This window comes from Lithobates pipiens, unplaced genomic scaffold (assembly GCF_037356315.1).
Source record: "Lithobates pipiens isolate NorthernLeopardFrog02 unplaced genomic scaffold, aLitPip1_a1.2 Scaffold_18, whole genome shotgun sequence".
NCBI lineage: Eukaryota > Metazoa > Chordata > Amphibia > Anura > Ranidae > Lithobates > Lithobates pipiens.
Genome location: NW_027507758.1, coordinates 281,234,027 through 281,247,885, shown reverse-complemented (window position 1 = coordinate 281,247,885; position 13,859 = coordinate 281,234,027). Strand labels below are relative to the sequence as shown.

The window sequence follows — 13,859 nt, the reverse complement described above, 5'->3', positions numbered from 1 at the left end:
TCTGTTTGAGATTGCCCATGTTGGATTGCCAAACCTTTTTAAGTTGATCCATCTTTTTGTCCATGGGATCCTTTAACATTCCAATGTCTTTGAATGTCAAGTCGGTTGACCTGGAAACTTGGGAAAAGGCTGCGTCCAATTTAGGAACTTTGTTCCAAAGCACCTATGGGTCTTCATTGAATGGGAAGCATCTTTTATGCACTCTTGGAAAAAAAAGTATTTTTCTCTGGATCCGCCCATTTCTTTTTGATGGCTTCAAAAATTACTAAATGCACTGGGAAAGTGAGACTTTATTATTTCACCAAGCCCTGTGTACATTCGGTCATGCAGCGATAATTCTTTCCTCTCTTCACCTAGACCCAATGTTGCATAGACTGCTTTCAACAGACTGCCTACTTGTTCTAAGGACAGTTTGTATCTTGAAGGGGCATCTTCTGCCCCTTCCTCCTCTTCCCTGGAGCGAGAGGGGGAATGCTATCCTTGGATAGATGGACCAGCTTCAGCCTCCATCGCTGGGATTAATTGTGAGCCCTGAGAGGATCCTGAGGTAGTTGGCCGACTCAGGGATGGTGTTGTAAGAGAAGAGCGAAAAGATTGGATGGTAGCATCTAGCTCTTTCTTAACTGAGGCGATTGTCTTCTTCCAACCCTCAGGTAACTTTGTTTTCCATCTCTTTTTGATTGTTGGATCAGAGCTCTTAGCATGCCAAAAAAAAAAAAAAAACACAAGAGCATCCCAGTTAGGCAGGTTTTATTAACAGCCTCACCACAGGTGCACAGGTAGTACAACAGCAAACTCCATGTGCCCAGACAGGCCCCAGTCACCTGGGGAAAAAAAAATGGAAAGAGGCAACACAGTACACAGGGCAGACCCCCCATACCCTCTTACCTGGGCTTTGCTGGTGCCTGTGCCACTGCCACAGAATCCATTGTGGTGCTGCGCTTGTTGTGGCTTAGAATGCCGGTTCCAGAGTCCATCAGCGCTGCTGCAATATAGGCAGCAGGACCTCCCCTCTCCCCCTGCGTAATTTCTGGTGGAAATTATGTCGCGCCTGCTCCCTGGAGCCGCCCCCCTTGCTGTATAACTCACTTCTGGATGCCCGAGTCTCTACTCTGCCACCAAAAAGATGGTGGCGGCCTTTAGCACTGAACATGCTGGGGAATCCCGCGAACAGCTGCTGCCGACTAGGGGCAGCCCCAGAAACAGTAAAAATCTCTCTGGGCTGAAGAAGGAGCCAACTTACCAGCCACCCTTGGTGCGGCGTGGGAGGGGCGGACTCTCTGGAGGTAAAAAGTTATGGTGGGGTAGGCAGTCTGGCCTCTCAGGACAGCACCTCACAGTCCGACTTCCACTAGGTTTTCCTTTGCCAGAAGAAACACAAAAACGGACAAGCTGTGGGGAGAAGCCCCCTTTTAATAATTGGTGGAATTGGCATTTTCTGTTTCCTAGTGGGTGGAGCCACTCTCTCAGGTGCTGTCCTGAAAGACGTTTAGGGAAAAATGTTTTAAATAATTGTGAAGGTATGTGATTCAATCAGATATCCAGTGCTAAAATAATTCTACTATTAATGTATTTTGTGGATTTTGGATATTATAATGGGATTTTTGTTTATATATTTTGTAATATTCTTTTATAAGATCACAGTAGATTGTGGTTATAGTGCACGCATTGTTTTATATACAGCATTAAGCACTGCACCTACCCTTTTTTCATAGATACATTTACTGGTAAACCTAAAAGATACTGTAAGGGGGAACGCAGTTTGGTGTACAGCAGAGATTATATTTATTATTTCCATTAAGCGTAGGATACTGCTTCTAGCTCTGAAGCAGTATAGCCAATAACATAATGGGAAGAATGCTAGTATTGAGGTGGTAAAATCAAGGCGCTTGGTAATGGTGCACCATATACATTAAATGTACAGGTCATACACAGAGGAAGGAGATAGTGAATCGGTTCATGTACAGGTCACATACAGTGTAAGGATGGAGATGAGGGTGAGTCAACATTCAGAATAAGGGAATAATATACAGGCACTACAAAAACAGGATGAAGAAGGGATGATGAAGAAGGGATGTAAAATAAAAAATTAAAAAGGGAGGGGATTGGGGTTTGAAAGGGTTGCTGCTGCCTACCCTTTAATTAAATCTTAATTTCTTCCATCATGAGAGGCAGGGGAGGGCTCTCACATTTAAACAGGAGTATCGAGGACATCACAGCGATCACAAGGCACAGAGTCACTCAGATTCGCTCTGTGCATTTTGCTTGGCGAATGACAGTGCAATCGTAGGAATTCTATTCACACACCGTGTGAACAGTGCTGTTTTAAAATGGCCCTCCAGAATACCACGCAGCCACATCGCCCATTTCAAAACATGCAATAAAAGGATAAGAGTCCCATTTTTCATATATGTTAAATGGGTTATTTCTCAGCGAAAAAGTTGCTTTTGAGGAAATCTGTAATGACAGAGCCCTTTTAACAAAGGCAACAAAAGAATTACAGTGGTTCTAAAGGCAGGCTTTTTTTTTTTTACATTATTTTACATGCATTCTCTATATTAAGGTAAAAAAAAAAAACTATATGCAGTGCTTTCTAAATTCGATGCAGTATTGTGCCTATGAGCAGTGGCTCTTTCCCTTCTCAGTAAGCAGATTGTCAATGAAATCCTGTGATGAGGGAGCTGAGGGCTGGGCCAAGCTGCACTGTCAGTGTCTATAGACACAAGCAGCGCAGCTTGGGATCGAGCCCACAGGTGTGCCACCATAGGAAGTGGGTTCCTATGGTGGCACTACTAGAAGAGGAAGAGCCAGGAGTGGCGGTGGGGGACGCCACAAGAAGAGGAGGAGAGAGGTGCTTTGTGCAAAACCATTGCACAGAGAAGTTGAGTGTAAAAAAAGGTTTATTATTATTAAAAAAAACAAACACCTTTACAATCACTTTAACATACCTTTTCCTCCAGCTTCTTCAGGTCATCAGAGGATTTAATTGCACCCTGTTTTGGAACCTCGCAGAAATGTGCAGGGCCTGTCTCAGCGGATAAAAGCTTTTCCTCCAATTCTCCTCTAAGGAAGGGATTTGACCGGTCCAGAACCAGATTCTGCAGAGGTTTACAGCTTTCACATGTTGAGCTCTTAAAAAGATTTTTAAATAATAAGTTATAAACATTATCATTATAACTTATTCTAACCAATTCTCCTCATCACTTGACAGCACCCCTTTTTTCACTGGTACTATGAAAGTCAAGATTTTATTTAATATGCTGTAGGTGAAAACTGGTACGGCAGTATTTCATATCCGGTACAAGGGCACTACTATAAACTTTACTACAGTCTCCAGCCTGGAAGCATATGCTTTATGAGGAGTCATAAGTAAACAGTTGCTACACCTTTTGTATGGCTTTCCTATTACTACATAGAACTATCAAATTTACTGAAGAATAAAATAGTGGGAAAATCAAAAAACACTGGATGCTGTGGGTACAGAATTCTGTTTTCCATTTACTCGATTATATTTTCTATTGGAAGAACTGGATGGGTTTGTGTTTTTTTTTTTTTTAAACCTAACTATGTAACTGCATGGATACAGATCTACTGTGATAAACAGAACATTCACCTTGATCCCATGGATGTAGCGGTCTTCTCCATTCATCACTGGACTTTTGGCTGACTGATGAGTACGTAGCTCACCGCCTCTGATGGCTTGCTGCAGATGGGAGATCTGCTGTCTCTGTCTGAAAGGACACAATGAATTTACAACATAAGACTTTCATATCCAAAATAGCAAACTGCACACCTACTATTCTATTTGTACTGCTGAAGCCATAGACTTGTACAGGAATGAAAAACCTATATATATATATATATATATATATATATATATATATATATATATATATATATATATATATATATATATATATATATATATACAGGCACCCCAATACTTTTAACAATATAGAATATTATAGATATAGTGAGATAGAGATATATATATATCTACACACATAATATATACACACACTATATTGTGTAATATATATATATATATATATATATATATATATATATATATATATATATATATATATATATCACATATACATACACACTTTAATGGCATCCCAGTCTTAGTCTGTAGAGTTCAGTTGGCCCACAATTTGCAGCTATAACAGCTTCAACTTTTCTGGGAAGGCCGTCCACAAGGTTTAGCAGTGTGTCTATGGGAATGTTTGGCCATTCTTCCAGAAGTGCATTTGTGAGGTCAGGCACAGATGTTGGACGAGAAGGCCTAGCTTGCAGTTTCCACTCAAATTCATCCCACAGGTGAGGTTGTGTAGGCCAGTCCAGTTCCTCTACCCAAACTCACACATCAATGTCTATATCAGTGATATGCAATTAGCGGACCTGCAGCTGTTGCAGCAACAACTTCCATGAGGCATAGCAAGCCACTGACAGCCACAAGCATAACACCCAGAGACAGAGGCATGATGGGACTTGTAGTTTTGCAAAAGCTGGAGGTCTGCTAATTGCATATCCCTGGTCTATATGGACCTTGCACACTGAGATGCGGATCCAGCTGTCAATCAAGTAGGCAATATCATCTGGATCTTACCAAAAACTGGAGCGGCTCTGCTCCATTAGCCGATAGTGGGCAATAGCCTCCTTTTCAGCTGACACCGGGGCTTGAGAACAAAAGTAAGTGTACACCTGTGACCCCCAAAAGAAGTATGGTCTAAAAAAAACATTGGTCCTACTTCTCAAATGTCTGTTATTTGATGGTTTTTACATCTTGATATAATAAAATGTAATCCATCGCATGACACTGTTGCTGTATATTATAGGAAACCCTTTCTTTCTTGCATTACATACTGTTGTGACCTGGCGGGCACATGATTATGAAGCCAAGGGAGACTACAGCCAGCCAGCAATGTCATGGCATTTTGGCTGCGAACCTATTATATATATATATATATATATAAAAAAAAAAAAAAAAAAAAAAAAAAGAAATCTGGATTTTATGTTTCTATTACAGTGATTTGTGAATCAATTACATATTTATATTGTATGGAGGGTAAAGAGAATACGTAGTTGATTTGCTTTGGATGAAAAAAGGTAATAAAAGGTTTCAGGTTTCCAGTAAATAATATGGTCCAATTATCGATGTTACCATAAGAAAAACAAAAACGATTTTTAGTCAACACAAAAGTAAAACAAGATTAGAGGCCTTAGATTTCAATGTTTGTAAATGAACATACTGCCATCTAGTGATGGATCAGTGGCACTATGCTACCTGGGAGTAATGCATAGGCAATGAACAAACGAAAAAAAAAAAAAAAAAAAAAAATGGAAAGTCTGTTTTACCGCTGTTTTTATCATCTATGATATGTGCTAGATGTGTTTTCTAATAAAGTATACAATATATAGTATATCTGCTTAATGTAGTCTACAACCATATATAGAGACTAAAATATGAATTGCTTTTGGACCTCTGAACATAACCTGATTTTATAGAGATAGATAGCGAGAGAGCGAGAGAGAGAGAGCGCCCTCTAGTGGGCAGTTTATTAAAGATGTTAGAACTCAAAGTACATGTCTGACCAAATGCAAAATCTTCATAGGTGTCCTGATCCTGCTGCTGATGGCAAATCACAGGCGCTGGAAATGTAGAGGCGGTCTGCCCACAAACTAACATCACTTCCGTCTATACCCACGGAGTCCTGGAACCTCTCCTCCAGAGGCCTTGCTTTGATATCCTCAGCGAGACACCTATGAAGATTTTGAATTTGGCCAGATATGTACTGTGAGTTCTAACATTTTTAACAAACTGCCCACTAGATGGTAATTTTCCCTTTCTACACACAGCAACAGTGGGGGAAATTGCATGCGAGTCAAACAGGAATCGCAATGCATTCAATTCTTTGCGACAATTTTTTTGGTATTCATGCAAATCACACTGCAAAGTATCGGTACTCGGTATCGGTGAGTACCTGACCTGAAAGTATTGGTACTTGTACTCGGCAATAAAAAAAAAGGCATCAGTGCAACCCTAATTTAACACCACCAGCAGCGGGTAAGCAACCTGACCCATGTGCGTTGTGTCCCCCCATACTTGAACTCCAGGTATACCTTATAATGCAGTTATGTATTCTTAAAAAATCCACTTGTATTTTACTACACAGCAGCAAACAGCTTCAGGACGGAAGGGTAATGCCAATCAGGCTCTCCTGAATGCACATTTGCTAAGGAGTAGGACGATAGGTGGCTCCATCAGCCCCCTGCTGCTCCTGACCAAGCTGTACTCTAGCAGAAAAAAACGAGGTCAGTTGCCAACCTGGCTGCATTGTGTAAATCCCAGTGTTATATATCCAATGGCAGGTAAAACAATCCATGTATGTATGCCATCTGTATATTTACCAGTATGTCTGGAGTTCAGCTTTAATAAATCATATGGAAAGGATCGTGAATTCACAATGTTCTGTAAAGCTGGCCATACGCTAATTTATTTTTTCGGTTCAAACAGCCGATTGAATAATAATTTTTTTTTTTAAAACACAGATCCCCGACACCCCCCATACACCCATTTGTTGTGGGCGGGGGCAGGAAATCACCATCACCGTGCTATTGTTTTCTGCTGGCACGGAGACTTCCCCACTGTCAGAATACACTGATCAGTGCTGTTGGATATAGCCAGTGGCACTGATCGTTTGGGTGAAGAGACAGGCTGGTTGTACAGTCGATCAGTAGAATTTCTGGGTGGAAGGGGATCGTTATACAGTGGTGTTTTGTTTGGTCTTGGAGAACAGAGGATACACAGTTTCTGGAAGTGTTATTTTCACAGCAGTGGAGTAAAAGAAGAAAAGTTGTAATTACCATTTTCCTATTTTTTCCAAGTTACTCTAGATTCTTTATATGGGAACTTTTATACTTTTTTTCTTTTTTAGATGAACTTTATTTACTAATCACTTTTATGTCACATATTTATATATATGTTTTAGTGTTATGTGCACATTTTCACTAAGGTGCATTTAGTTGCTTGTTTATAAGGGTGACAGCGCAAAATTATATATTTATAAAAATAATAAATAAAAAATAAAATTAAGGCATGCTGGGAGTAGGTGGGGTTATACTGGGCTGGCCCACAATTTTTTGTTAGTGCGTGTCCAATCCTCACGTAGGCGGCAATGTAACCTGACCGTTTCTAAATTGCTATGTCCTTTAATGGAAGACAAAAATTGCTTTTTATTATTAATTGTGGGTTTCGATACGCTTTAAAGGCTACCTGTACACAGCTTTTGATGTGAACAAACAGGCTAGAACATGAATGGACACTAGATGTATATGAAGCTAGAGGCAATAACACCTATTTAAATACTTACCTATGTCAAGCAGCAATTATTAAGTGTGTGTGAAATCATAAATATCACACAACTAGGAATAAAATAATCCTCACACAATGTGCCTTGCCATTTTCTATAATCCCACTGACCTGCAGCGCCCAACAAAGGAATGCTTTGTAACAACTGCATTTCTCAGTTAATGTTGGGACATACAAATATAGCTCAACATTTATTCTAATGCACAGCTGCTGTGAGCTGCTAATCCATTTCTTAACCATAGAGCATGACAGTTGTTTCTGATAAAGAAAACATGACCGCACAATAAATAGTTCCACCATGACCTACAATGACCACAATGTCTATTGTCATAGTATTTGTACAGAATTATAATGTGCCAAACCGATAAAACCAAGACATTTAGGCAAGATCTGCTGCTCTTATCAGGGCACTGTGGACTTTATTATTACATCCCACAAAATGTAAAGGTTTGTCCGTTTCATTTTTACAAAGTGTACCTAAATTTAAAACTAAACTATGCAAATAACGTATAGTAAAAGTTTGCTTATATAGTTCCAAATAGATTAATATTTTAAGCTTTGACCATAGCTCATCAAAATGGTTGTAAACGCTTAACATACTGTATACTCAGTGAAGTGACTGGCCTCAGATGATAGGTGAAACAAATCCTCCTACATAAGTTGTACCTGTTTATCTGTTATGTATTGCAGCTTACCAGTGCCATGGTAAAGTCTGCATTCCTTTTCTTTATTCAGGCTTTTTCCTATGTTTTCACCTTATTATTCTGACATTGAAACACTTTCTGTCCAAGGGTAACAATGCTCGCTCACTGTACTGGAGGAGCAGTATGTTTAACCCAGGCTGTGCTCCAGGTTTGGACCTAGAACACCTCCACCTCTCAGCATCTCCATCACAAAGTGGGGAGGTGCCCTCTGAACTTGTTGCTACAAAGACTTGATAAGAAATATGTAGTACTTGGGCAGTACACTACAAATCATTTTGCACTTTGTACTGCTTGCCCTGAAATATCTCTTTTACACAATCTCATGTACAGTAATTATGTAGATCATTTATATAGCACAGGGATGGGCAACCTTTTGTGCCGAAAAATGTTTTCAAAGAAATTGAGCGTGCTGCTTTTATAACATAAAAAGGTCAACTAAGTAAGTGCTGTGAGCTACTTTAGTAGTGAGAAATTAACATCCTACACTCTCATGCCTCAGATCAGCCCCAATTCCTGCACCTTCACCCCTCAGAACACTGTAACCCCTGCAATTGTTTCACCACCATACCCCCTGCTCATCTGCCCCGCCACTGTAACCCCCTGCTCATCTGCCCCGCCACTGTAACCCCCTGCTCATCTGCCCCGCCACTGTAACCCCCTGCTCATCTGCCCCGCCACTGTAACCCCCTGCTCATCTGCCCCGCCACTGTAACCCCCTGCACATCTGCCCCACCACTGTAACCCCCTGCACATCTGCCCCACCACTGTAACCCCCTGCACATCTGCCCCACCACTGTAACCCCCTGCTCATCTGCCCCACCACTGTACTACCCTGCTCTCTCTGTTCCATCATTGTTCCCCCTTTCTCACCTGCCCCACCATAACTCCCTGCTCATCTGCCCCACCACTTTAAACCCCTTCTCATCTGTCCCACCAATGTACCCCCCTGTACATCTGCCTCACTCCTCTGTACCCTGCTCTTCTGTCCTACCACTGTAACCCCCTGCTCATCTGCCCCATCAATGTACCCCCTTTCTCATCTGCCCCAAAACTGTACCTCCCTGCACATCTGCTCCACCGCTATATCCCCATGCTCTTCGGTCTCACTACTGGATCCCCTTCTCATCTGTCCCAATACTGAACTCATCTGTTCATCTGCCCCACCACTCTAACCCGCTTTGGCACCTGCCTTACCAATGTACCTCCTGCAAATCTGTCTCACCTCTGTACCCCCTGCTCTTCTGTCTCACTACTGTACCCCCCCTGCTCTTCTGTCCCACTGCTGAACCCCCTTCTTATCTCTTCCACCACTGTACCTTCCTGCTCATCTGCTCCACCGCTGTACCCTCCTGCTCTTCTGTTCCACCTCTGAACCCTTCCTGCTCATCTGCTCCACCTCTGTACCCCCTGCTCTTCTGTCTCACTACTGTACCCCCCCCTGCTCTTCTGTCCCACTGCTGAACCCCCTTCTTATCTCTTCCACCACTGTACCTTCCTGCTCATCTGCTCCACCGCTGTACCCTCCTGCTCTTCTGTTCCACCTCTGAACCCTTCCTGCTCATCTGCTCCACCGATGTACCCCCCTGCTCTTCTGTCTCACCTCTAAACCCTTCCTGCTCTTCTGCTCCACCACTGTACCCTCTTCTCATCTATGATACGCGTGATATTCAGAGTGGTGAAAGGAAGCAGAGGTGACACACATCTACCTGTCCTGGCACACTCATCCTGCTGATCCACCTCACACATCCGGCCCACATGCTTGTATGTGATGCCACATACAAGCATCTGGAATGAATGCATAATGATTAGCTCAGGTCAGGGACATTTTCTGAAAGTATTGGGCCTGTGTGCAGAGTCATAGGTTGGCCCCCCGGCAGCTGAGAAAAAGTGTTTGGGTGTGATTTTTATTGCGCTGAATATTGGCTGTGGCTTTAAGGGACACAGAGTGCAGGAGTTCAGTAGTAAATGATGCAAGGGTTCAGGAATAATTTCAAGTTCCCAGAAGCTCAACAGTAATTCCACAAACTGTCATCTGATGGTGGTTCTCGCAGTCACAGTGAAATCCCTTCTTTCTGAGATTGGTAGTGGCAACCAAGCGAGTCATCTTCCTTCAGATGGTGGACGGGGCTAGCAGGATTGTGATTGGCTTTAGTAGTGGCCAAGATAGTCCTCCTCCTCCTCCTCCTGGAAACAGTTAGAGAACCAAACAATGTTTCCCATCTTGTACAATGTGTGGGGGCACAGTGCCTCCCCCTCAGTGCAGGTGTATGGGGGAACTCAGAAATTGAAATGCATTAGTGTCTCACTGACACTTCCCTGCGCTGCTCTGCTGATGGAGAGGGAGTCGAGTGTCAGCAAAAGAAGCTTCGAACCCGTGTCGGGGGTTGCCTACCGGATATAGCAGTTTACCAACAGTATATGTACAGTTACAGTTTCCAGATGTGTGTAGGGTTTTTTTTTATTCGCTGATCTATTTTTGTATGTTTACAATTCTGTTTAATTCATATGTAGCTCCGTGGTCCTGTGAGATACGATATTTCGTTCTACTGTGCGTCCTTACGTATAAGAGAATGACAAAGGTTGAATTGAAAAGGTTCTATACTTTTCTATAAAGAAAATGCACGTGGTTAAAAAAACAAACAAAAAACAAAACAAAAAAACAAAGAATGCAGCCACCATAGCTAAAGAACCGGTAAGCAGCAATATATAAAATTTTTGTTATCGGGTTTAGTTACCTTTTCTTTGAACTTTGGGCTCACATTTTCCACAGCAATGTACAGAACTATTACAGGGTCTACCATGGCCATGTTTGGCTATAAAAAATGTCAATATGACAGATTGGACATATTTTAAAAAATGCACTATGTACATGAACTGTGTTGATGAATCAGCACCAGAGCAGTAATGCAGAGTGAAAGTCCTCCCCGGGAACGGTGTAACTGGATGGGGCCTGACATTTTAACACTTTAAAATGTTGTAGAGAAGTTTTATGAAAAGTAATTGGTCTCCTAAGAACCCTAGTGTCACAGACCATCGGTTTACTGCAACTGGAGTTAATGAGTTCTCAAAGGGATGCACTATATAATGGGTGTCAGACACCAGGATTGTCTACATGGTCTTAAGGCCATTTCAAACTGAGATAGATAATTTTGCCACAAATGTCTTAATCCTGATTTTTCAAACTAAGTTTTATAAGCAGGCTTGCATTCTGTTAACCACTTGCCGACTACCGAGTGCTGATATATGTTCTCACTTTGAGGACGGATATCGTTATGGCAGCAGCTAGCTGCCATAACCCCGATATTGACGCGTTTGGCCGGCTACAATATAAAAGTGGTTCTGTGGTGGATTCGCGGCAAGATCACTTTTATCGGTGGCGGGAGAGGCTCCCCTCCAGCGAGTCTCAGACTTTTATATCCAGTGTGTGTGTAATATATATGTACCTATAAAATGTTAGTATCCAGTTATATTATGTAGATTTAGAGAAGTATCCAGTCCTTTTTTTAAAGCAATCTACTGAGCTGGCCAGAACTAGCTCTTGAGGGAGTCTCTATTCCACATTTTCACAGCTCTCATTGTAAAGAAACCTTCACAGATTGCTCAGCTCTTGGTCTTCAGGCTGTAGAGAGCTGGTGACCATCATTCCCCAGCTCTCTGCTCTGTCCCTCCTGCACTCACTGGAGCACTGGGCTGTGCAGGGGGTGGGAGCAGCTGGGTCAGGCTCTCAGCAACTTATTGAAAGGCTGAGCCAGCTGATAATCCAGGCATCTAAGTAGATCCTGGCTATATGGGTCAGGCTCTCAGGGACTCACTGAGAGGCCGAGCCAGCTGCCAGTCCAGGTATCTGGGTGGATCCCAACCATAAGGTCAGGATCTTTTCAGAGTCTGGGTTGGCTCTGTGGCATCAGTCAACAGGGGGCTGTAAATCGGTCAAAGGAGCGAAGAACGAACTGAACTCCTGTGATCTATAAAAGTACAGTCAAAAAAAAGCTTTGGCTATACTTCTTTAAATAATTGAATCAGCATGACAGCAAGACAAATAGCATTTTCTGAAGGCGTTCAGGAAAGACAGCCTCAATATTTCTCTCTAAAGGATTCTTTTTAAATGTAATCTTTTTTTATGTGAATTGCTTATTTCACAAAATGCACAAAGCTGTTCAATATTCCAGTGCCATATTATAATTTTTTTTAGATAGGACATTAATAGTGATTTAAGCAGGTGCGCTATTAGCATTAAAACCTGCATACAAATTTGAGATATGGCTGGAATGTTACCAGGCATATGTATCACTACCAGCTCACATTGGTGTTCAATTAATATTTTGTGTGGTTATGTTGCATGTATTCAAGGCTATGTATCTTACTACATAAGAACAAAATACAGTAGGCTGCTCATATTTTAATAGAGCCGCTGAGGTGCAAAGCACTAAGTAGCAGCTGTTTCCTGTGTGCTGGGAGCTTTTAGGAAAAAGCCCTCTTTGTTACCAAGCCTTAAAAAGCTCTTCCAGTACAACTTGGCCTGTGATTTGGGATTCAGTGGTAAATACTCTCATGAGACTGGTGTTGTTTACAAGGGGTTTAAATCACATGTCCAGATATTTGGCATAATTCACTCCAGTATGCAACCATTCTCCAAATAAATACTGCACAACTTTCCAACTCAAATACTGAACATGGGACTTGTGCCCATTTCTGCTCTGGAGATTAACATCAACACAGTTGTCTGGTTTAGACTACTTGTACTGATCTATAAAGCAGGTTGCAAACACCTACCACCAGTAGTTGAAATGATTACACTGGTCATTAAAAATACATGTAGGAAATACAGTCTCCTCAACCAACAAGGAGGCCAAGTGGACCGGCTAAACAGCAAACCGCAACAGACAAAGCACTGTAGGCTCCAGACCAGAAGTAGGCAGTCTGAGGCTTTATAGTCATTGCTGCTACAAAGCCAACAAAACAGAAATATGGAATGACACCCGTGCTTTAGGCTGTGTTCACATCTAAGCCGCATGTGGCTCGCATGGAGAGCCGGTCAGAGTCTCCTGTCATGCGAGTTGGAAATTTGTGTCCAATTTATACTTGTGTGAACCACGCCTTAAAAACATCTAAACCCAAACAATTAAACCAAATAGGTTGTTCCACATATTGCTGTAATGTCGAAAAGTTTAATCCTCTCATATATATATATATATATATATATATATATATATATATATATATATATATATATATACACACATACACACACATACACACACACACACACACACACACACACACATACATATACACACATACATACATATACATATATATATATATGGAGCCAGCAAATTGAGTTTGTATGGGATGACGGAGCTGTAAGTACCTGAAAAGGAGGTGATTGGGAAGTCAGAATTCATCCTTTAGCGCTTGGAATGTTTTAAGTCCCGCAGCGGTCATGATCTGGTGCATGTACAAGATCCCATGATGTATCCAAACTGCGGGGTCTGGAATGGATAATAATTGAGGCAAGCGTGTATTGAACCAGAGGGGTATGAGAATGAACCTGTGGGGTCCAGAGTTTTTGTAGTGCTGTCCACCATACCCTCCGGTGATGTGTCAACATGTCTGCTTTGTGTGTGTGTGTGTGTGTGTGAGGGGGGGGGGGGGGGGGGGTGTCGTGTCAATAGGTACCTGAGGACTGACTGAAGTGGGGTATGGGCTGGGTCGTCAGGGTGCTCACAGAGTAATAGCTGGTATCTAGGTAGCTAGTTTTTTTCAAAATGATAGTAGTG

At 42.0% G+C, this 13,859-nt stretch overlaps 1 protein-coding gene across 4 annotated transcripts in view; it reads right to left on the bottom strand.

Annotated features, from left to right (window-relative positions):
- Positions 1-13,859, bottom strand: part of CEP85L (centrosomal protein 85L) — a 300,266-nt gene that overhangs the window by 48,995 nt on the left and 237,412 nt on the right. For all 4 annotated transcript variants that reach the window (XM_077487040.1, XM_077487039.1, XM_077487041.1 and 1 more), the window contains 2 exons: positions 3,614-3,731; positions 2,949-3,131 (listed from right to left, as the gene is read on the bottom strand). In XM_077487040.1, coding sequence (XP_077343166.1) covers positions 2,949-3,131; positions 3,614-3,731 — 301 coding nt within the window. The remainder of the gene's footprint in view (positions 1-2,948; positions 3,132-3,613; positions 3,732-13,859) is intronic.